The sequence below is a fragment of the Salmo salar genome, chromosome 22, assembly GCF_965601325.2.
Source record: "Salmo salar chromosome 22, fSalSal1, whole genome shotgun sequence".
NCBI classification, from domain to species: domain Eukaryota; kingdom Metazoa; phylum Chordata; class Actinopteri; order Salmoniformes; family Salmonidae; genus Salmo; species Salmo salar.
In genome coordinates this window covers 45852424-45878781 of record NC_138312.1, presented here as the reverse complement: position 1 = coordinate 45878781, position 26358 = coordinate 45852424, and the positions used below count along the sequence as shown (strand labels likewise).

At 40.6% G+C, this 26358-nt stretch overlaps 1 protein-coding gene across 24 annotated transcripts in view; it reads right to left on the bottom strand.

Moving 5' to 3' along the window:
• The window catches only part of LOC101448033 (uncharacterized), a 79281-nt gene that overhangs the window by 36989 nt on the left and 15934 nt on the right, over positions 1–26358 (bottom strand). For 10 of the 24 annotated variants that reach the window (XM_014167463.3, XM_082967643.1, XM_082967642.1 and 7 more), the window contains exons 2-3: positions 19440–19535; positions 3449–3514 (exon numbers count right to left, since the gene is read on the bottom strand). In XM_014167463.3, the coding sequence (XP_014022938.3) occupies positions 3449–3514; positions 19440–19535 (162 nt within the window). Of the gene's footprint in view, positions 1–3448; positions 3515–15681; positions 15980–19439; positions 19536–26358 lie in introns of those variants that run through there. The other 14 variants (XM_014167465.3, XM_082967648.1, XM_045705036.2 and 11 more) reach the window with 4 other exon arrangements.

Genomic DNA, 26358 nt, shown 5'->3' with positions numbered 1-26358 from the left:
TGCACGTTCAACCAAAGCCTCTCCCTGGGTTACACGCAGAGGCAGAAACCAGAATAAGTGACATTTTATATTGCGTTGTCATGGAAAAGGTCCAAAAGGGTAGTTGAGCGACACATGAATACGCCACCACAGGTTGGCATCTCTGCCCTGTGCCGTCACCATGGCATTGTCTGGGCATAGAAGAGAGGACTTTTGGAATAAATTCAGGGAAGAGATTCAGGCAACTGACAACTTCTCTGGGGAAACCAGTTCTGCAATCCCTTTGTCCTGAGTGGTCAACGACACAACGAACACCTAAACCCATGTTGAAATGTTGGTTGCACTTTGATTAAAACCCATTTATAAGAATATGTTCAGTCCTCCCACAGCCCACCCAATTACCACAACAACAAAAACATTCAACCAAAAGAACAGTTTCTCCAATCTGTTAAGACCCTATAAATATTATTATTGTTATTATCACTATTATTATTATTATTATAAATATTGGGCTGGAGACCAGTTAAAGAAGGTGCAGTTGAATGTGTGCCGACTAGAGGCGTTCTCTGTCCTTAATCTTTCTATTTTCTGGAGCAAGACCAACTAGCAGAGAGTTCTACAGTGTTTAGAGTGGAGCTTTTGCACGGACAGAAGTTGGGATCAGATAGACACGCACAACAGTCAATCTAAGCTGGACCTAATAATAGAACTAAGAAAGCAATTAACCTCGTGATTTGTACAGTATGTCATTTTTTTCTTAACAACCCATTTCTTAACAACCTATGTCTGGAGGTCAACACATTTTATAGAGCCAAGGAAGTGCTGCATGTTTTCCCTCAATAAAACCAAGCACATAACAATACCAAGCCTATAGGCACATTACCAAGCCTCCTGAACCTATAGAACGTATAGAACGTATAGAAGGTGTAGAACATAAAGAACATAGAACGTATAGAATATAAAACATTTAATTCTTAAACCATTATTCCACTTAGGGATGCACGATATATCAGTGAACATATCGGAATTGGACAATATTAGCTAAACATGCCAACATCGGTATCGGCTGATGTCTAGCTTAACGCCGACGGGCAACACCGACGTCAAAGCTGACGTGCATACCTATATAACGTAGGTACATGACGTAATGACGCCATGTAAAATTTTGCGCTACACGTGCAACACAGCATTCCTAAACTAGCCCACAATGTCTGCTGTGTGGATCGAGCAGTCAACAAGTCGAGCAATCATTTGAAAAAGTAAGAACATTTCAGCGAGACAACTCAAAGGCGAAATCCATTGAAGCCAAGATAATGGAATTCATTGCCCTTGACAATCAGCCGTTCTCTGTCGTGGGTGATGTTGGCTTTTACCGACTGGTCGAACACCGGTACACACTACCAAGTGCGCTATTTTTCAGATGTTGCCCTACTGAAGTTACACAGTAATAGCGTCACTGCTATTAGCTTCACGACATGCCTTGCTGCTGGTGATTCTCTGGTCCACCTCTACGCAGACGACACCATTCTGTATACATCTGGCCCTTCTTTGGACACTGTGCTAACAAACCTCCAAATGAGCTTCAATGCAATACAACACTCCTTCAGTGACCTCCAACTGCTTTTAAAATGCTAGTAAAACTACGTGCATGCTCTTCAACCGATTGCTGCCCGCACCCTCCCGCCCGACTAGCATCACTACTCTGGACGGTTCTGACCAGAATATGTGGACAACTACAAATACCTAGGTGTCTGGTTAGACTGTAAACTCTCCTTCCAGACTAACATTAAGCATCTTCAATCCAAAATTAAATCTAGAATTGACTTCCTAAAGCCCCGCCTTATCTCAGCAAACTGTTCACCATAGCAACACCCACCCGTAGCACACGCTCCAGCAGGTATATTGCACTGGTCATCCCCAAAGCCAACATCTCCTTTGGCCGCCTTTCCTTCCAGTTCTCTGCTGCCAATGACTGGAACGAATTGCAAAAATCTCTGAAGCTGGAGTCTTATATCTCCCGCTCTAACTTTAAGCATCAGCTGTCAGAGCAGCTTACCGATCACTGTACATGTACACAGCCAATCTGTAACCAGCACACCCGATTACCTCATCACCATATTATTACTTACCCTCTTGCTCTTTTGCACCCCAGTATCTCTACTTGCACATCTATCACTCTAGTATCAATACTAAATTGTAATTATTTGCGCCTCTACGGCCTATTTATTGCCTACCTCCCTACTCTTATACATTTGCACACACCGTACATCGATTTTTCAATTTTTCTTTTCTTTTGTGTTATTGACTGTATGTTTATGTGTAACCCTGTTGGTGTTTTTGTCGTACAGCTAGCTATCTTTTTTTTTAATGACCAGCCCTGTAGGTGCACGAGACAACTTTACCAGCATCATTGCATACATATCGATGAATCGTTGAGACATATGAAATACGAGTGATAGTGTAATCAATGTGTAATAACTACGTAAAAAATGTATGAACGAGTTAAATTATTATGTGACGTGCAGTCATATTCAGGTCCTGATTGGTCAACAAGCTAATTTGACACGTGAAATAGTGTTACTTGCCTAGTGGTTAGAGCGTTGGGCCAGTAACCGAAAGGTTGCTAGATCGAATCCCAAAGCTGACAAGGTAAAAATCTGTCGTACTGCCCCTGAACAAGGCAGTTAAACCCACTGTTCCTAGGCCGTCATTGTAATTAAGAATTTGTTCTTAACTGACTTTCCTAGTTAAATAAAGGCAAAATAAAGAAATCAAAGTGTTATTTGACATGCAAAGACCCAAACTGCATTCTATAGCAAAGACCCAAACGGTGTCCATAGAAATCCTGGTTGAGAATGAAACGACTAAACAAATAAACAAAACAGCACAGCAAGTAAGTGAAATAAATCGGTTTTGATTATGTTTTACTGGTAATGGGGACATACGTAAATGCCAACAAAATAACTTTTTGGTCAGTGTGGTGTGTGTAACCTTTATTTAACTATGCAAGTCAGTTAAGAACAAATTCTTATTTACAATGACGGCCTACCTCGACCAAACCCGGACGATGCTGGGCCAATTGTGCCAATTGTGTGTCCATGTGTGTGTGTTAACTATTTAACTGTACTAGAAAGCTTAAAAGGCCACAAAAAAATGTAATATCTGTTATCAGTATCGTTTTTGGCAAGGAAAATATTGGATATTGGTATCGGCCAAAAATGTAATATCGGTGCATCACTAGTTCCACTCCCTGCAGATTTGGGTGTGACCAATCCTTTGCCTGATTAGGCCACACTGAGCAACACTACTCTGTTGAAACAGGAAAGACATTAACAGTACCAAATATCACCCAAAGAAGGGGTCAAATAGACTAGAAGCCAGATTGGACTAAGACCTATCCCAAAGAAAAGGTGACTGCAGGTTATGGACTGAGCAAAGGAAGAGGTGTGTATGTGTATGTTGACGTTACCTCAAATTGTGCTGGATTCACAGCAACCTGTGCCACTGAAGTGGGTGAGTACTGTCTAGGCTGCGACTGGAGAGAGAAAAAAAACCCCCACAATTAACAGTTTGTCACTCATAGCAGAAAACACAGACTTGATCATTGTCAGAATCATTGACACCATAATGCATAATCCTGGCTTGAAATGACTCAGAGCAAAACAAAACAACATTCCATGCTGCTCAAATGTCTGGAGAAAATAATGAAGATGCAGTACCATTTCCTCAAACACATTCTCCATGACAAGAGAAACATCACATGTAGCAATCCTGTTCCATTGATAAAATGACCAATGATTCTACGTATATTCACTAGCGGTGGGCCACCGCTGCTAAATTAATATAGGGGAAACACTGGTGTGTGTGTGTGTGCCATATAATTTGATCAAAACAGTTTGTCTAAGGACTTCTATACTGCCGTTTCTCATAATATTACATAACCAGGTGGATCCCATTTCCCACTGTGTTTTGTATATGGAATGTACACATTGTGACTGAAGCAGTGATAGTTAGTTACAAACATTGCAGGTTTGAGAAATGCAGAAACAAGGTGGAGTATGTTAAACAGTGCCCTTTCAGTGGTGGTGAGCCACAGGGCAAGAAGCCTACACCCTCTCCACCCATACTGGCTAGCAGAATGTATTTCTTATTCTCAACAATGTGTGTGAGTGTGTCATGCCCTGAAAAGTACTGTATCTTTAAGTTTCAGAGCGAACCAACCAGTCAAGCCGGCTCAGAATAATTGTACATGTTACAGAGAGATGGCTGGGAGATAAAGACAGTCAGACAGAGAGACAGAGAGTAAGTGTGACAGAGGTTGTGGTCTTACTAGTCAAACTGCATACTAAATTCTTACTAGTGAAATACTGTACTATGTTAATAGTATACTCCTATAGTATTCAGACAAACTTTATTTTGCAATACTACACTACTTGGAGACGATTACTGTTGTTCACTCTGACAATATTACTTAATCTATGTCCAGTGGGAGGACAGTGGTGTTGACACACTTGACAAAAACCTTGTTGAAACCTAGTTAAGAGCTTTAGCAAGGCAGTGACCTTGCCCTTCAGCCAAATACTAAGCCAAATTAGGCCTAGGCCAAGTTCAAATACCTTATAAATGCTTTCCTCCCTCCTTTTCCTTGAGGCAATCACTGATTTGTTCAGGATTAGATAAGTGAAATCATGGTTAACAGCCTGCTGTTTTTCACCAGCCCAATCGTGTGTTGATCAGTTAGTGATGATCAGTAATGAACATCAAAGAAGGAAGGTAAGGAAGGAAAGAAAGAAGGAAGGAAGCATCTTTAAAATATTGGAACAAGTCCCCACTCGGTTTTGGAGGAAGTAGCAAGGGAGGGGCGGAAAGTAGGCTGACGAGTCACGATGCCCTCCTTTTGGATAAATATTTGGGCGCTAGGCAACACACCAGAATCTGCATGTAAATTAAAGGATAGACAAAGAAAGGGCGGTGTCTTGGCGTGGCACAGGGCATACTGACTGGCTCATCTTTTGGAAACCAAAGAGATAATACTAATTACATCTGTGTCTATCTCTATGTTGACAAAATATCCCAGAGACCTCTATTTAAATGCTGTTCAAATATTACCCGTTTCCTTTAAATTGAATTGCAGACTATGGTTGATAAAAACAAACACTTTGTTGAGGTGGAAAACAAACACAAAACAAGGCATTTGGCTGCACTTGAAGTCATTTGATCATGGCAGTCAAGGAACATGGCAGTCTCACTGCCAGCTTTCTCCTCTTGTCTTTCAACCAACAGCACACAACACAGGAAGTGTTTTTTTTGTGTGTGTAAAAACAAACCACACTTCTCATTTCTAATGTAACACAAACCCTTTATTCAGTGTCAAAAGGTACACACCAGACCTCAACTCAAAATACATATTTGTGAAGACAGGTGAAAGACACAACGGTAATGATGAACAGCATTTAAGTTTTATTTATTCCCGCAAGACAAAACAAGATTATTATTATTATTTACATTGCACACTTGGCCAATATCAATGCATTTTCACCTCTGGTGAGCTGACTATCAATAAATCAAATGTATTTATAAAGCCCTTTTTACATCAGATGTCACAAAGCACAATACAGAAACCCAGCCTAAAACCCCAAACAGCAAGCAATGCAGATGTAGAAGCACAGTGGCTAGGAAAAACTAGGAACCTAGGAAGAAACCTAGAGAGGAACCAGGCTCTGAGGGGTAACTACTAGCTAGACAGGTTAGTTTAGCTTACCTAACTACCCAGACACTATATTAGAGGCAGATAGATTAACAACAATCAATCTTACAACACACACCCATGAAGAACCACACAATGCATTGGGAGGGTAGAGAACACAGGGCAGGTACCAGTCAGCATAAGAGCATGCACTCAGGCATCGTCTCCGTGACAACCGTGACAGTACAGGTGAAACCAGCCAACCACATCAATGCAACTATCAGACTCCAACCTAAACAGTGTCATAAAATGCCAGTAGCAGTCACTTTTACTGCTGATTGTGATAGGAGACTGAGTCTAAAATATTGAAGGTAGGCATACTTCATTAGTCTAACCCAGTATTCACATTTTTTACTGACTAGACATTGTTGTTACTGCTGCTAAAACACTATTGATGTTAAAGGCCAAACATTGTTACCATAACCAAAGTGGCAAAACTTCTGTACTACTGCTTATCAGAAAGTAGAAAAACACAACTATTGATTAGCAATGAGCTAACCAGACATTATTCCATCAAAACAAATAGTAGCAAAACTGCTATCATTGCTAATCAGACAGTACCAAAACACTGTTACTGATTAGAAGTCCAACCAATCCAAAACTGCGTAACCTTATCTGTGGGTAAAACATGGTTTATTTTGCTCACCAGATTCTGATCAAGCGGTCCTCCAGCTCACCTGAGACTCACCCAAAGTCTCAGTGTTAACCTATCTATCTGCGTCAGAGAACGACCAAGCTCCTTTTCGGGCTGATATTGGCCTTTTCTAATCCATCAGCCCACTACATAGCAAAACTACTGGTATGCCTGCCACCACTCGCCACCTGAGCACTACACAATGCAGAATGTCTAGCTGGGGAAATCAGCAGCAAGCTAGCTCATTCTCAAAAAGAAAGGTGCAGTATTGCACCACATGCACCATTTTTGGCAACGAACCATAGACTCAATACCTGCACACACTCCTATTGAATATACATCCACCTGTATTGTGAGTAGGCCTATGCCATCTTAATTGACCCAGTTAATCAAGAGTTTACCATTCAAATAAAAGTACTAACATTATGTTATGTGTTATAACAAGGTTGTATATGTCATAATTGATCAAATGTCTCAAACTGGCTGTTATTTTGTCCGGGTCATTATGAGATGCTTATATGACATTATAAAGGGGTCATGACAAGTCATAATGCATTATACCTGGATGCTCAAGTCTTACCATGATTTCTTCTCAAGAACTGCTATGCTGTTGTGTTTTTCACACTCAACAGTTTGCGTGTATATCAAGAATGGTCCACCATCTAAACGAAATCCAGCCAACTTGACAACTGTGGGAATCACTGGAGTCAACGTGGGCCAGTATCCCTGTGGAATACTTTCGACACTTTGCAGAGCAGCAATACTCAACTTGTGGGTCACGGGAGGTTTTGACTGGGTTGCGTGTGTGAGTTAAAAGAAAGTTTTTTTAATGAAAGATTCTCCAGTCTGAACTTAAATGACTAAAATCAGGTAGAACGTGTGTAGACATGTTAATGAACCTATATTTTTTTATAATATATATCTTTTTTTCAATCACAGTATTTTAATATAGAGTTATTAGCAGTGTTATTTAGTGGATTTTGTTGATTTTCTGGTATCAAACCAGTGCGCTTAACATTCTTCATCAAGAATATGGGCAAAATGTAATTATTATTGACAATGAAAAGGTGGGACTGTTGTTCCCTTGTCATATAATTGATAAATTTACTATCAACATAGCATTAAACATAATTTTCCAGATTCCATTTTGGCAAATAAAGAAAATTGTGAATATTGGATCAAGACTGAGACAACTTGGTTAAATTTGGGTACCGAGGCAAAACCAGTTGAGAACCACAGTTGTAGAATCCATGCCCCAACGACTTAGACTGTTCTGAGGGCAGGAGGGTAATGTATAATTACTGTGTACGTACATACATACAAACATACTAGTGATGCGCAGATTGACTCATAACCTGGAGTCTCCGCGGGCGGGTTTAGGGTCATGAAATATTGTGTGAATGAAGGGCGGACGGTTGGCGGCCTGGTTGAATAAAGAGAAAACAATACATTGAAAATCCATAAGTTTATAATTCATATCTATAGGCTACTTTGAAGATTTTCTTTCATTATTTTTATCTGGCGTGTGTAAGCTTAAGCTTTAGGGCCTAACTATACACGCCAAATGCTTTTGGGAACTTGGGCAGAAAAAATTTACGTTGATGCACTGAGGCAAAAAAGTACAATGTCGGAGTTTAATTCAATAAGAGAAAATCTGCGAAATGGAGTTGAAAATAAAGAAAAGGTGGCCAGAACAGTAGACTAATGTTGGGGAAAGATGTCACAAAATGGGACGTCAATGGTACACTAATGTTCAGATTGGTTAAATGGAACAGTAACTAACAAATGCACACTGACTGTATGTCTATAACGTCTCACATAGCCTTAATATTAACTCCTGCAGAATTAAGCATTTCTTGCAGAAAGAAATGACTCGGGAACAGGAGTGGAGAAATATGATTTATTTATTTCAGCATCAATGAGAGAATGAATGCGCGATTAGGGACCAAATGTAAAGATCGCGGTGCTATCTTTATCAGCATCATAAAAGCTGATAGTATTTCAACCACATAAAATATGCATCCAGGCCGAATGGAAATCTTATCAGAAACATGTTGAGTCGTTTTCACTGCTTTTAATTCCCTTAAAACTGCCATCTGGAATTTTTGCACAGAAAACCTTTCCGTTTTTTTTGTTATTGCATTTCCTCCCTGGTCCCTAAACGTCTTTGCTGTGTGAGAGAAGCAGAGATGAAAGAACTTTATTGGTGTCAACTAAATTCAAACAATAATTATATTGATGTATGTACAGTGATGTACATATTTTCTGGTGAGCAAGGATTTATTTTTTCTTCTAGGGCAATAAGTAGGCTAATAACAAGAGAAGCTGCATGTATGTAATTCACAGGAGGCTGCTGAGGGGAGGACGGCTCATAATAATGGCTGGAATAGAGTTAATGGAATGGTAAAAAACACTTGGAAACAATGTGTTTGATGTGTTCAATACCATTCCATTTATTCCGTTCCAACCACCCATCCTCCCAAATTATGGTGCCACCGGCCGCCTGTGATCGAATTATAGACAAGTTGACTAACAAATAGCCTACCAAATGCTGGAAATTATGAGCAGAAACATAGTCTTATCTAAATTAGGCTTAAAAAAAGAAATAATCCCACACCCCCTGTCAAAAAATTGTTCCGCATCTGACTGTACAGCTCATTTTCTATTTTAGCTGCCTCAGATTTTCACTTTAAATCACATATAGCCGGGCGATTAGCAATTGCGGGCGGGTGAACAAACAGATGAACAAGTACACACACACACACACACACACACACACACACACACACACACACACACTAGTGAACCGCAGTGTAAAGCTAAGGGTTATAGTTACTGTGGATAGCAACCAGTGAACAACAAGCATACAGTTCCAGCTGATAACTAGACACCAATATCAGCGTGACAGTGACACTGCTTCTGGGAAGCCAGGGAGCTACCGGCACCCGCAACCAAAACGTGACCATGGGCCAAAATAGACATGGGGCTGTGTTAAGGACCAGTTACCCTGAAACCAGTTTAAACCGTTGCCTATCTATACGCACGTACACACACACACCCCTCCATTCAAAACGATGTCAGAGTCATAGCCACACCCAAGGAGAGTGTATATGAAATGGTGGCACAGAAACATCAGAGAAATGTTTAAGAGGGCACCACTGCTGCATACAGGGGCAGCCAGCATGACACAAGAGCCAATGGGCTGCTCAGGAGCCAATGGGCTGCTGAGAGTAATATTATGGCCGGGACGATACCAGTAGAGATACTCGTTAGTATCGTGGCAAGGAAACAAAACACAAAGTGGATTTAACATCTTTAGGAAAACAGCCCTAATGTTGGAAACAATCATCATTATCTTGTCATCCAGAGTCACAGAGATTTATTTTCCACGCTATAGCACACAATGTTTTATATACAGCAGGTTTTTAAAGGAGCAAAGAATGTGATCTGCTTCGTGTTTTCATTTTTGCCATGGAAAAACTATTGCGATACTGGTGTCGTCCTGGCCCTAGTTAATAATATAGTCTGTAATCAGTCTGTAACTGGTAGGAAATAGGGTTGTTCCATAGAGATAGTTATAGGACGTAACATTGTATCGGTCCCATTATGGCGTGTGTGAGAGCCTGGGCAGCGACATTGAGGCCATCTCCATTTTGAAGTAGTACATTTTCTTATTCTTCTACTTCTATGGTCTTGGTAAACAAACTGAAAGGGTGCATACAGCCACCTGGTGTGTAGTCATAAGTCAAATGTTTGCAACGGAAACTATTTACTCAAAACTGAAAATATTTGTGACCCATTTCAGGAAGCTAGGCATATGTCGCACGTCACTACTTCACAGGAGAGGCATTTTTGGGCAGAAATGTCTTCTCTGAACTTTCATGTGTCTTAATAACAAACTTGTATTTAATCTGAAAATACGAATACAATTGTTAAATTACGAGCCTAGTTGGTTTAGCCACAGAAAAAGTCAGGAACCTTCCCGCTAGTCATGATTGGCTGAGATAATGGATGAGCTGGACATCCAGGGAGCTGAGTTTGGATTGATCTGCCATGTAGCATGCTTTTGTCTATAATGTGAGCTGCTCAGTATGTATTGATAATCCTTTCTACCGCAGCTTTTTTGAAAGATATAACGTTAGCCATCTAGAACTACAAAAGGTTTTACTACTTTTCTCAACTACATTGATGCCCTGAATTTAGCAGGTGCTATCAACACAACAAATCAGTTGGAAAAAGTTGTGATGGGCTACTTTCTGCACAAGCCACGGTCAGTGTGAACCGGTGTGACTTGACACAATGCTTGCCAAACAAGCTGTAGCTAGAAACAAAACTGTGTTAAATGGTTCCAGTCTGCCATGAAGCGTTCATCCATGTATACGGGCATTATACATTTCAAATTTTGCCAGAAAGTTGTTTTCATTGCAAGTTAAAGTGTATTGATAGCTAGCTCGCGAACGTTAGTTTGCTTGCTCGCTAGCTAACATTACATGTATGATCTATGTAGTAATATTATTCAAATCAGAAATCCATTTGCATTGCTAGTTATAGCCTAATGTTAGCTAGCTAGCTAACATTGAACCTAGTTGGTTAGCTTTAGCTACCTACAGATTCATACGACAACTTTGACAATCAGTATTTATTGGTAGTAGTATGAGTTGGGTTAATGCCTGTTCATTGTTTAGCTAGCTAGTTACATGACTAAACAAAAGACTCTACTTCGCCAGATGATTACATGACCCATCAGGTTAGCCTAGTGTGCTTAATATTAGGACAGTTGAGAAATAAATATATTAGGCCTAGCCTATAGAAAGCTGATGGGATCCTTTTTTTTTAATAGAGGCCATCCCTCTGTTATCTTGCACAATTGCATAGCCTATAGAAATGTGCAACATGAGCTCATGAAGTGTTTAATTAGATTTCTGATAACATTTCCATTCATGTCAGAGTGATTAGGGACAATAGAGTGCTGAGTACCAGGCAGTTAGCAAGTATGGTAGGCTACTAATAACCATCAACAGCATCAGCGCTTGAAGAAGCCTAATTACCGTGGCTAAACGGTCACATGGAATTTCACTATCTTCATGACTCGTGACCCCCGGTGTGGCGGTAATATGGTCACCGCAACAGCCCTACTGTAGACAAAGAAGAGCTCTCCAGTAAGTGTACCAAAACAAAAATGGGGTTGCAAGTTTATCAACTTTCAAAGAATAATTACTTTCCCATTGTTCCTCAACTGCAGTGTATGATGTACAATTTTCTAGCTCTGAGTTTCTACTTTTATCCAATGTAAAAAACACAATTTTAAATGTTGGTACATTGGACCAAATCCTGGTGGTGGGTCAGGTTGCAACGGAAACGAGAGTTTCTATTGGACAAATTCAGGTAGCTCCCTCCCCGTTTTGTTCCGTTTGGTTATTTTTGTTCCTAATGAATACACCCCTGGAGTGTATTGTTTGAACAGGTATAAAGGCAAGGTTGGCGATTTACTGCCACCTGCAGTTATGGAATGTTTGCTCACAAGTATAATTCATTGGCTGATCCCTCCGGAATTATGTGATCCTTCCTTTACCCATAGGAAGTCCTATCCAGTTGACTACTTCAAAATGGTAAAAGTCCTCAATGGTTCTGTCCATGCTAAAACAGACTTTCAGGCACCAGAGTGCTCTATCTCTATGGTTTGTTCCTCCTAGTGGTTTAATTGGAGCTTATTCAACAATAGGCTTTTTTCCTCCACCAAACAAGATCTTATTTGCAACTGCGACCTGGCCAAAATAAAGCATGGCAATTCGACACATACAACAACACAAAGTTACACATGGAATAAACAAAACATAGTCAATAATATAGTAGAAAAAATAAAACAAAATGTCTATATACAGTGAGTGCAAATGAGGTAAGATAAGGGAGTTAAGGCAATACATAGGCCATGGTGGCGAAGTAATTACAATATGGCAATTAAACCCTGGAATGGTAGATGTGCAGAAGATGAATGTGCACGTAGAGATACTGGGGTGCAAAGGAGCAAGATAAATAAATACAGTATGGGGATGAGGTAGATAGATGGGCTGTTTACAGATGGGCTGTTTACAGATGGGCTATGTACAGGTGCAGCGATCTGTGAGCTGCTCTGACAGCTGGTGCTTAAAGCTAGTGAGGGAGAGATGAATCTCCAGCTTCAGTGATTTTTGCTGTTTGTTCCAGTCATTGGCAGCAGAGAACTGGAAGGAAAGGCGACCAAAGGAGGAATTGGCTTTGGGGGTGACCAGCGAGATATACCTGCTGGAGCGAGTGCTACGAGTGGGTGCTGCTATGGTGACCAGTGAGCTGAGATAAGGCGGGGCTTTACCTAGCAGAGACTTGTAGATAACCTGTAGCCAGTGAGTTTTGCGACGAGTATGAAGCGAGGGCCAACCAACGAGAGCGTACAGGTCGCAGTGGTGGGTAGTAAAACAGATGGCACTGTGATAGACTGCATCCAATTTGTTGAGTAGATTATTGGAGGCTATTTTATAGATGAAGTCGCCGAAGTCGAGGATCGGTAGGATGGTCAGTTTTACGAGAGTATGTTTGGCAGCATGAGTGAAGGATGCTTTGTTGCGATATAGGAAGCCGATTCTAGATTTAATTTTGGATTGGAGATGCTTAATGTGAGATATTACAGTCTAACCAGACACCTAGGGATTTGTAGTTGTCCACGTATTCTAAGTCAGAGCCGTCCAGAGTAGTGATGCTGGACGGGCGGGCAGGTGTGGGCAGTGATCGATTAAATAGCATGCATTTAGTTTTACTTGCATTTAAGAGCAGTTGGAGGCCACGGAAGGAGAGTTGTATGGCATTGAAGCTCGTCTGGAGGTTAGTTAACACAGTGTCCAAAGAGGGGCCAGAAGTATACAGAATGGTGTCGTCTGCGTAGAGGTGGATCAGAGAATCACCAGCAGCAAAAGCGACATCATTGATGTATACAGAGAAGAGAGTCGGCCCAAGAATTGAACCCTGTGGCACCCCCATAGAGAATGCCAGAGGTCCGGACAACAGACCCTCCGATTTGACACACTGAACTCTATCAGAGAAGTAGTTGGTAAACCAGGCGAGGCAATCATTTGAGAAACCAAGGCTGTCGAGTCTGCCAATAAGAATGTGGTGATTGACAGAGTCAAAAGCCTTGGCCAGGTCGATGAATACGGCTGCACAGTAATGTCTCTTCGCGATGGCGGTTATGATATCGTTTAGGACCTTGAGCGTGAGGTGCGCCCATGACCAGCTCTAAAACCAGATTGCATAGCGGAGAAGGTATGGTGGGATTCGAAATGGTCAGTAATCTGTTTGTTAACTTGGCTTTCGAAGACCTTAGAAAGGCAGGGTAGGATAGATATAGGTCTGTAGCAGTTTGCGTCTAGAGTGTCACCCCCTTTCAAGAGGGGGATGACCGCGGCAGCTTTCCAATCTTTGGGAATCTCAGACGATACGAAAGAGAAGTTGAACAGGCTAGTAATAGGGGTTGCAAACATTTCGGCAGATCATTTTTGAAAGAGAGGGTCCAGATTGTCTAGCCCGGCTGATTTGTTGGGCTTGTTCCTCCTAGGAGTTTAATAGGAGCTTATTCAACAATAGGGTTGAAAGAGGTTGTCTTTGCTCTACTGAGCTGAGCTATGAAACTGATTACTAATACTGGGCCCCACCCAACAGAACGACACGTGAAAAGGGTTGGTTTTAGCAATACGGCTAGCTGGGCTCCCGAGTGGCGCAGCGGTCTAAGGCACTGCGTCTCAGTGCAAGAAGCGCCACTACAGTCCCTGGTACAAATCCAGGCTGTATCACATCCGGCCGTGATTGGGAGTCCCATAGGGCGGCACACAATTGGCCCAGCGTTGTCCGGGGTAGGACGTCATTGTAAATAAGAATTTGTTCTTAACTGACTTTCCTAGTTAAATAAAGGTTACATTTACACTAATCCCAAAGCAGTTGGCTAACCTGGGCACAATGTATGTGATTACTTTGAAATTGACCCAAACCCTAATCTCAACATGGCTAGCTGCTACAGTGATTTCAAAGGAGTTGGCTAATCAGGTAGGCTACAAAGTACTGACCTAGCTAAACTATTTAGGGACAATGATGTCTAGTTGTGTCATATACTAATTTGGTTGGTGTTATAGCTACGCTAATGTAAATAGTGGAGTAAATTGGAAAATAGACATCAATGGCTAGAATGCACTCCTATAGTCACATGCATTCAACATGAGAGAGCTTATGACTGCCTGGACGCATGCTTTGTCTTGCAAAGATGTCATTCAGTAATATTTGACTGTCAAACACAGCATACTTCCTTGGATGGGTATAATTTGTGTTACGTTCCAACAGGAATATGTTACAAAAAACTTCGTAAATAACAAGGATGCCAACAAACAACGCATACAAAGTAGCATGATCAATTCACCTAGCTAACTAGCTGCCGAATAGGCATCAACTCACCACGTTACTAATTCTTAATGTTTGTCCATAGGCTACCAGAGTGAGGACAGACATTTTTCGGAATAAACGTGGTGAGTGAAAAACGTATCAAAATTGCCCACCCGGTATCTTATTCTGCCGCAAAACAACTATGTATGCGTTGTTTGTTAGCAACCTTGTTATTTACGAAGTTTTTGGAACAGATTCCGGTTAGAACGTTTCACAGATTATAACCACCCTACTTCCTGTTGTCATAAGCATAATTAATATTAATATTATTTTTCACAATGGATTGTCTCGTACTTCAAAATGTCACATCAGCAATAAGGTAATTGACTCAGTCTGAATTTGTGTGTATAAATAAAATTATGCTCGCTCTTAGTTTCAAAGGCTCCAGTTGTCTCTGCCCTGTCTGAATTTCTAGAATCTGTGAATGTTGAGAATGTTTTTTTAGTGTAAATGTGTAAATAAAATCTCACTAATAGATCACAATATCTACACCTTCAGTAGCACTCTGATGACAGCAAGTCTGCTAGAGTTTAATTGAATACCTACGCAATTTGCCTCCAAGCAATGCATTTACATCTCTGTATTTTCCCCTAGGTCACGTCCAGCTGTATTGAGCTCTTTGCCAAGTTTCTTCGATAACATGTAAAGGACATGTACAGATCAGAAGCCCCATGGTCTCGTCTGAGTGATTTAAGTAACATATGTGGTGGATATGTCTGCTCATGAAAGATAAACTAGAACGTCACTCATCAGAAGTGTCTGCAACCGGTGATATCACAAACCCTCAAACTAAAGCGATAGGGCTGGCACGAAGAGAGAAAACCACAACACACACACTGAAAAACTGTGTTTAGGTACATACCATAGATTTGAGTGTATCCTGTATTTATCTGGGTAATCCCAAACTGTCCCGAGGCTTGGTTAATTTAGATACATTTTGAATTAAGTATACTACTGACACACAAAACACAGACTAAAGAAAAAAAAACTTCTGCTCCTCCAACTAGGATAAACCCGACAGGTCAACACTGTTCAATCCCCACCCCCTTTTCCAACAAGGAAGTGACGCAGCCTGGACCTGATTAGCCAGGAAAAACAAGCAAGACCCGTCAGTTTCCATTTGAAAGGGAAAGTTTGGGCTGGGTCTTCTGACTGGGTGTGTGTGCGTATATGGCGCACACACACCCAGATACAACAGCCTACATGTAGAAACAAGTAATGATGTCACTTCCAGGTAATAGGTCCCATGAGCAGCAACGTGAAGTTCATGGGAGCATGTCAAATTGGGTGTCAAATGAGAGCTAAGAGACTATTTCTTTCTTTCTAATTAAGGCATATATATATCAACCATTTTCCATCCTAAAAATAAGGAACAGCAAAGGCTTTGATTTTGGGTCAGATTTAAAAGGGGCGGTTATCAGAAAAAAAGTCTTAAAAGGTTTTAGAAATACATCAAAAAACAATAATGTTGAAAGACCCCTGCCAACTAATATCAACACTTATATTTAGTTTTGATAAATGTTTTTGCCTTCTGTAAGTGAAACATTGTCTTGTGCCTTGAAATTCCGTTACCAAAAACCCACATCTTACAGATATTTTCTAATGTCTCTCCCTCATGAGGGAGGATAAGGAAGGTTCACAGTAGTAACAAGTAAAGGTAAACCTAGCAATTCATTAGTGTTTTTACTGATATCAATTTTGTTTATGAATTTTTAACTGATTAAAACTCAAGATTCGTAACCAATTTTTTTCAAAAATAGGTAACGGAATTTCTGCAATTGAATTGGCTACAATGGGAAATCATAGTAATCACAACAGTTGGGTTAACAAGTTTGGACAGCAGAGTACAGTAAGGAAAAGTAGAGTATTGTACACAGTAGAGCACACGAGTTGAGTACACTATAAGGTACTGTATTGTACTGAACTATGCTCTACTTTACTGTATTGTACTTTACTGAACTCTACTGTACTATACTCTACTGTAATCTACTGTACTGAACTCTAATCTACTTTACTGTTATGTGCTGTGCTGTACTTTGATGTCCAAACTTATGAAACTTGGTTCCGATTTGGTCTGGTCCGGACCAACCAAATTTGGTCTTGTTTGGAACAGAGCTCATTAACATAATAGCCAGTGTTTAGAATAATACAGAAATATGCACAAAGTAGGATATTGCATATTTACACCTTTGTGTACCTATTTAGGATACATCACCATGAAGAGAATGACATTCATATGCATAATTATGCATTTCTGCGTAGTACAGATCAAGGACCCATGATCTCATTTCGTTACAGCAATTCTGTTACCGGGTGTAAATCCAATTCACTTACTGTAGTTCAATGACCAATATATATTTTTTCAAAGTCCATTTGTTATGTCATAGCTGACACCATTCTATCTGCAGACATCGTTGAATCTTAGTTCGGAGCAGATATTGAAGTTTTTGGAAAACGTGGACACAAAAAACTGAGGGAGATTTGAACTAAATTCTGTTTCCAAACTTTGCACCTAAACACTTCTTCCAGTAAATGTGCTTTTGTAAAATGTTCTGTGTATTGTTAAAAGTAGTCATTGTGTGTAGAGTTGTATGCTTTTGTTAAACTTTGAAATCAATGTTTTTTGTTTGGTATACATTTTAAAGTGAAAAATCTGAACCGTTACTGTGGAATTGCCCATGATGATAAAGTAGTGAATACTTTTTTGACCTGTAGTCCTACAAGTAATAAAATATTATATGCTATTTAGCTGACACTTTTATCCAAAGCAGTCTTACATGCATACATATTTCATACACCCTGGTGTTGCCAGGCCATGCTCTACCAACTAAACTACAGAGGACCAAATCCTATGTGGAGTGAAGGTAATCGAGAGATGGGTGTAGCCAAAGCAGTCTGGGTGGAGGTGGTTTGCTGCAAGGTCTGTCTGTCTGGCAGCAGTAGGGTGTGTCTGATACACTCACTGCTTAGGAATCTGAACTGCAGTGACTAAAAAACAGTGAGAGTGAGAAAAGTGGGAGAAAGTGAGAGAACATGATGAGGGAGAAAAGAGAGGCATATAAATACAGACAGAAAGATATAAAGAACGAGACAAAATGAGAGAGAAAGAGGAAGTGAAAGAGAGAGAGAGGGAGCGTCGCATGCAGCCTCTAGCACAAACTGCACCCTTTTTACAGAGGAGCAATGGTTGGGGGGAGAGAGAAAGAGCAGAGCTAAGTGTATGCTAAGGAAAAGAGGGAGGAGGGAGGAAGGGGAAAGAGAGCAAGGGGACTGGAGGGGGGATGAGAGAGAGGAAATTATAGAAAATAATGGAGACCCAAACACAAGCACAGCCACGCTGTCTCTCTATGCAAAACAATTGTCAAAGACCTTGTTGTAGCTACTATGAAAACACACAGGAAAATGCTGCGATGGGATATTAGCCAAGCCTTATGTAAGAGTGTGGAACAACATGTTTACACACTACCATGTCATATGAGCTTTGATTTAATTGATTAATAAACTGTTTAATACTTCCATATTGCAAAACTTGTTTGCTTGACTCCTCAGATAGAAGGCAACTTCTTAAACAATGTATTTTCTAAGATGAGGAACCACTATATGTAAAAGTGTAAAACTGAGTAGAGACTGTCTAGCAGGGGGGCTCCCCCTAGTGTACAGACACAGTATGGCACCTGGGCAAAATGAGTGGAAGTTATTGTAAACTACAGATATGAGTGTGTTTTAAAGTGAACAAATTCTATTTCATTCTAAAGGGAAATCCTCAGAACCATTGTAGTGTGACACCCCTTCAATGCACCTTATCCCTTCAAGCTTAATTTGTGATTGTTACTTTGTATCTGTGAAGGTGTTTTAATGACAATTATACAATGGGTGGGTCTAATCCTAAATGCTGATTAGTTAAAACCACATTCCAGACAGAGTCTATTCCACAAGTTTCCACCAACTAAAAAAATCTATGGTGTTAAAATGCCTATTTACTCTGTTCCATCTGACCAATATATCCTCCAAACACCAGCTTCTCGGGCATTTTCACTTAAAGATATAATCTAAAGTACAATACATTAAATGTTCTCAGCCAACGTTTGTTGACAATGAAACATGGAAGATAGAAAGGGCTAGATGAAAATGGACAGATCAGGCAGAACTTGTTTTGGGTGGTCCACGTTGCTCTGGGAGGTTTTATGATGACGCAGCTACAGACAGGGGAGCTGATGAAAGGTTCCACCCAAGTAAAGCTCACACCCTGGTGAGTTGTTTGCTGTTGCCATGCCTTTCACTTGTTTTATGTAATAACATCATGTAATAATGTAATATCTATGCAGTGTTCCCCAGACGTTTGTCCTGGATCTGAAGGCTCTGCATTGTGTCTGTAGTCCTCCAACCGGATTGGCTCAAAAAAAAACTTCCTTAAAAGGAAAACCGAACGAACCACTGAACTCTCTACTTGTTATGTAGTCGCCGCCCTTAGCATTTATTTGTGTTTTATTTGTGTTGAGGGATCTGAGGAAAAATCGTCTCCATCTTTATCTTCCCTACTGACTCTAGCGTTGTACACAGCCTGTGCGTTTCCACTAGTGTGTGTGCATGCGTGCATGTGTGTAGGCGTGGCATGCTTACACTGGGGTGGAACAACTCGGGTGGGAACGACTCACTCGGTAACTCTTGGTAACCTTTGGGCGCTTTCTTAAAGCATTGACAGCAGTCAAAAGCAGGCTGTTGCAGTCAAGGGAGAAACAAAAAGTTGCTGGTTAGTTGTATTCTAACAGCAAGGCTCACAACATGGCAGTGGTAATATGCTTCCATTGTTTCTAAGAGTTTTTTGTTAGAATGTCAAAATAAACTCTTCTCTAACCTCCATATTATCCTAACACACTAACAAACTGGAAATCACAATGGTTGGCGAGAGAGGTTTCTTATTTGAATCTGTCATAGCTTGTAAATCTCGCTAGAAAGTTTGCTCTGTTTCAGTCACATCCACATGGGTCGAGCAAACCCCCTAGTTATTGGAGACAATTGTGCCTCTCATTGACTGTGTTCGAGAGCATAACATTCATGATGGATACATGAGTCAGTCTGCAGTCGACGTCGACCACGGCCATTATGTAGGCGATGGATGCTGGGTGCTGTTGATGAGGAACAACTGCAGAAACTTGCAGCAAACATCAAAAACTGCATGACCCTCAATCATGTGGTTCTTGTAACGCTCATGCAGATGTAGTTCGATAACTTTTATCCCCATAATGCAACACACATTGAAAGTTGCTGATTAGCGACTGCACAATATTGATGCTCTCCAATGCACCCCTTATCTCTGTTGACAACTGAGTGGTTAACCAAAGCATGGCCCACCCATCCCAGGGGAGTAGACAAATCAGATTACTTGGCCTGCATCAGGAACAAATCAGTGCAGGTGAGAGGGTCCAGTCGATAAGGTTTTGTTTCTAGGGAGACACTAGGCAAACAGTGTGAACTCAGCAATGTTATACCCCAGCGTAACAATCATGGACCGGAACAAAGTACAGTCAATGAGGGTCTAAACACAGAATAAAATACAACAAAACAGATTAAAATACAACAAAACACAGAATAAAATACAACATATATGTATAATATATCTAATATATGTATCTCTACAGGTCAAAATGTGTGTTTCATTGGGAACAAAGGGATGAGCATTCTTCTCATAGAGAAAACTGGAAGTTACTCAACCTGTTCAGGAGACCAGCCTTGTTCAACAATAGATACAAGCTGTCCTACAGCCCTCTCCTACAGTACAGCCAGTCAGGCCACTATATGTGGCTCATGTACGTGCAACACCATAAATAACAATAAGTATGTTGCCTGTCAGGTAGTGCCACCCTAAATACACACAAAGAATCCCAATTTCACAATGGGCACACATACTTTCAAACACATAAGTACACATAAGTATACTTTTTATATTTTGTATTGAATAATAACACAGAATACACACATGTAAACACACAAATGTGTGTTGGGGCGGCAGGTCGCCTAGTGATTAGAGCGTTGGGCCAGTAACTGAAAGGTTGCTAGATTGAATCCCTGAGCTGACAAGGTACAAATTTGTTGTTCTGCCCCTGAACAAAGCAGTAAACCCACTGTTCCTAGGCCGTCATTGCAAATAAGAATTTGTTCTTAACTGACTTGCCTAGTTAAATAAAGGTTAAAAATGTACACACACTAGTCAGTATTCACATGTTGCCACCGCTGTCAAGTCATTTATCTCTGATAAGTAAATAAAACACATATGTGTAGTTCTGTCATGCAGGTGAATACTCAAAAGACAATTGTCTTGAAAAATCCCCTTCTGTTGAACATGCATTGACTGATATGACAGCAGACTGACTGGCTACACAAGTGTCAATGTCTCTGTCTGTCTGTCTGTCTGTCTGTCTGTCTGTCTGTCTGTCTGTCTGTCTGTCTGTCTGTCTGTCTGTCTGTCTGTCTGTCTGTCTGTCTGTCTGTCTGTCTGTCTGTCTGTCTGTCTGTCTGTCTGTCTGTCTGTCTGTCTGTCTGTCTGTCTGTTCGCTCCCTCAGTTGACCGAGGGTATGCATGGTCTAAAGAGGATTTCTTCAGGTGCGGGTTTTATTCGGAACAGTAGGAAAGGGCTGTTCCATGACGTCAGATCATGTCTGTGCTCACGGGGGCGGGCCAATGACTTAGTTAAACTTTGAAGGGAATACAATTCTCTCACATTAATGGTTCAACATCACCTTACATAATTTCACAAATAGTTTCATCTTTACTCATTCATTTTATACAATAATTAGATGCAAACGTCATAACGGAGGCTCCTGTATAAACAGAGTTATGGTAATGTGGCTGTATTGTCTTTCATAAGGTCACAAACATGAAACAAAACGGACCGGTCGTAGCTGGCTTCTCCACCGACCGTTTACACATTCTCCAAAACATGGATATTGTTCAGTTCTCAAGTTCTGTGATGTAGAAGAAGTTCCTTTGTTCTACTGTGAAACTCTCTCGCTCTATACTGTCTGACTATGAGGAGAGAGTCTCCTCTAGGAATGTACAACCTGAGATAACAGAACCTGGGTGTAGGGGGAAGAGAGAGGTGGTGAGAGAGAGGGGGATGGTACTCGCTATACCCAAAGAGGGCCACGTCTGCCTGTCTGTCTGTCTGTCTGTCTGTCTGTCTGTCTGTCTGTCTGTCTGTCTGTCTGTCTGTCTGTCTGTCTGTCTGTCTGTCTGTCTGTCTGTCTGTCTGTCTGTCTGTGTCTCTCTCTCGCTCTCTCTCTCGCTGGCTGTGTGGCTGTCTTAACCTGTTAGGGCTAGGGGGCAGTATTGACACGGCCGGATAAAAAACGTACCCGATTTAATCTGGTTACTACTCCTGCCCAGTAACTAGAATATGCATATAATTATTGGCTTTCGATAGAAAACACCCTAAAGTTTCTAAAACTGTTTGAATGGTGTCTGTGAGTATAACAGAACTCATATGGAAGGCCAAAACCTGAGAAGATTCCGTGCAGGAAGTGGCCTGTCTGACAAGTTGTGTTTCATCTTGGCTCTTTTTATTGAAGACTGAGGGTCTTTGCTATAACGTGACACTTCCTACGGCTCCCATAGGCTCTCAGAGCCCGGGAAAAAGCTGAACGATATCGAGGCAGCCTCTGGCTGAAACACTTTATCGCGTTTGGCAAGTGGCCGATCAGAGTACTATGGGCTTAGGCGCGTGCACGAGTCGACCCCATGCTTTATTTTCTTTCGTCTGTTTACCTAAACGCAGATTCCTGGTCGGAATATTATCGCTTTTTTATGAGAAAAATTGCATAAAAATTGATTTTAAACAGCGGTTGACATGCTTCGAAGTACGGTAATGGAATATTTAGATTTTTTTTGTCACGAATTGCGCCATGCTCGTCACCCTTATTTACCCTTTCGGATAGTGTCTTGAACGCACGAACAAAACGCCGCTATTTGGATATAACAATGGATTATTTGGGACCAAACCAACATTTGTTATTGAAGTAGAAGTCCTGGGAGTGCATTCTGACTAAGACAGCAAAGGTAATAACATTTTTCTTATAGTAAAACTGACTTTGGTGAGTGCTAAACTTGCTGGGTGTCTAAATAGCTAACCCTGTGATGCCGGGCTATCTACTGAGAATATTGCAAAATGTGCTTTCACCGAAAAGCTATTTTAAAATCGGACATATCGAGTGCATAGAGGAGTTCTGTATCTATAATTCTTAAAATAATTGTTATGCTTTTTGTGAACGTTTATCGTGAGTAATTTAGTAAATTCACCGGCAGTGTTCGGTGGGAATGCTAGTCACATGCTAGTCACATGCTAATGTAAAAAGCTGGTTTTTGATATAAATATGAACTTGATTGAACAAAACATGCATGTATTGTATAACATAATGTCCTAGGGTTGTCATCTGATGAAGATCATCAAAGGTTAGTGCTACATTTACCTGTGGTTTGGGTTTATGTGACATTATATGCTAGCTTGAAAAATGGGTGTCTGATTATTTCTGGCTGGGTATTCTGCTGACATAATCTAATGTTTTGCTTTCGTTGTAAAGCCTTTTTGAAATCGGACAGTGTGGTTAGATTAACGAGAGTCTTGTCTTTAAAATGGTGTAAAATAGTCATATGTTTGAAAAATTGAAGTTTTTGCATTTTTGAGGAATTTGAATAACGCGCCACGGGATTACACTGGCTGTTGAGTAGGTGGGACGCAAGCGTCCCACCTAGCCCATAGAGGTTAATTGAATTCAGGGTTAGCAGTGTGGTTAAGTTTAAAATCAGATTTGATGACTTTGTGGCTGTGCCAGCTAGTGACCACTCCACAGAGCTGCCTCCAGTACATGAGTCATTTCAATAAATGCCAACCTGCATTACCTCAACACTTTGCAGGGTGTGATTTGTGTGATTACTCAGGACATTGCCTGTCCATTCCTGTTAAACTAAAATATATCTGGTACCAGCAAATAGAGCTGTCCTTTTGCCAAGATCACCTATCAGTGGCAATGAAGCAAAGGTACAAGGGAAGGATGCAAAAGGAAGCAAGGAAAGGAAGTTATCTTAGAGTATTGGGACAGAGCCAGGGTTTGCCTCAACCATAATAGATTGAAATAGACAGGAGAACAAACGAGCAAGCGAATAGTCAAATGCCATGTTGTTCAACGCCCTGGTAAACAGCACATTCTCAGGTAAGCCCAAAGGCTTGGAAACCCTCCCAGAGGTGCTTTTATACAACCAGAGCATGAGAGAGCCACTGAGCATGTCATTATTAGATCATCAGTCAGGCTCAAGCCAAACTGACAGTGGAACGAGAAATCTAATGGCTGGACTATCTTTCTGATGCACACAGAAACACATAGTACTGAATGTATTCAAAGGGAAATACAAAAACACACGCACACACACCTCAGGATATCACATACATTTCCACATGCTGGAATACAGATCCCTCCCGTCTTTACAGCTCTGGTCAACACAACAGACACATCCACACATTAGAACTCTGGTCAATATAATGTACACATTCCACACATTAGAGCTCTGGTCAATACTACAGACACGTCCACACATTGCCACAAAACTGACCTTTACTTAACTGGATCTATAATAGGCCTTTACATTTTTGGTGTGAATATGTTCCTATATTCATTGTATAACATGACTTGAGATCCATGTAAACAATACTGTGTCGATATATTATGATATATTCGATGTTAGAGACGCAACAGATTTAAATACATACAGCATATATTGTGAAAAGTATGCTCTGTACAGCTTAAAGTTATATAGTTACATGCTGAATGTGTGATTAGGAAATGTATTGGGTATGTGTATGTGTATCACAGATACGTTTCCCCTGTGGCTGTTTCCTGTGTGTGTGATGAAAGCAGCAGATGATTCTGAGCCTGAATGGCAGAGTGCACAGTCAGTATGTTGACAACAGAAGTCTGGGAAAGTACCCCAACTAGCCCAAAGCAGAGCCAAGAATATCCCCCAAAACACAAGAAACAGAGATATAAGACTGCAGCCTACTCAGTCACAAGGGCAAATTTATAACACAAAACTGATGGGTATGAAATACAAATACTACCAGAACACATGCACATGCACATGCACAAATACAAACATACCCAACTCATAAGCAACTGTAACAAAATAAAAACATGGGAACTATTATCAAAAACATGCCTGAACATATTCCACTATTAGAATTATACACATGTAACAGGGTTGGTTATGTTTCCACTTCCCACTGCAGAAATATGTATTCAATGTATTTCTATTGGTTAATGTGTCTATTGTCAGGTACTTACATAAACACCTATTCAATGTTGCACCATGACAAATAAACAAACATTAAGGAATATAACATTAGCTGCTCATACTGGCCCTTAAGTCACAAGGTAATGCATAATGCATAACCAGGTCATTTATTTATATTTGACCTTTATTTAACTAGGCAAGTCAGTTAAGAACAAATTCTTATTTGCAATGACAGCCTAGGAACAGTGGGTTAACTGCCTTGTTCAGGGGCAGAACAACAGATTTCTACCTTGTCAGCTTGGGGATTCGATCTAGCAACCTTCCGGTTACTAGTCCAACACCCTAACCACTAGGCTACCTGCCACCCCAATAATAATAATGTATGTCCAGGTAATAATGTATGTCCAGGTAATAGTGTATGTCCAGGTAATAGTGTATGTCCAGGTAATAGTGTATGTCCAGGTAATAGTGTATGTCCAGGTAATAATGTATGTCCAGGTAATAGTGTATGTCCAGGTAATAGTGTATGTCCAGGTAATAGTGTATGTCCAGGTAATAATGTATGTCCAGGTAATAGTGTATGTCCAGGTAATAGTGTATGTCCAGGTAATAATGTATGTCCAGGTAATAATGTATGTCCAGGTAATAGTGTATGTCCAGGTAATAGTGTATGTCCAGGTAATAGTGTATGTCCAGGTAATAATGTATGTCCAGGTAATAATGTATGTCCAGGTAATAGTGTATGTCCAGGTAATAGTGTATGTCCAGGTAATAATGTATGTCCAGGTAATAGTGTATGTCCAGGTAATAGTGTGTGACCAGGTATTAGTGTATGACCAGGTAATAATAATAATGATGGTAAAAATAGTTTTATAAATATATTTGATTGGTTGATTGTATCATACCCTAACCAACACACACACAACTTGGCAAATAAATAAACTACAGAGACTGACGCATTGACATAACTGGAAGCAACACACTTTGCTGGGCCATGTGAAGAGCACAGACCTTGTCTTCACCTTGGTGCAATATCCTCTATCCATGACAACAGTACAGACTGTACTGTTCTTCTGTTCAGAGGTTGACAGACTTCAACTACCATGACTTTCAATGCTTCAGACATAGACACACTGACACAACTGGAAGCAACACATACTTTTGCTGGTGCTATGTGAAGAGCACAGCAAAGCTTTTGTATTTGTCTGAGTTTAATATAATACAGACTGTTCTGTATTCCAATGCCACTTCTCTTCCCTC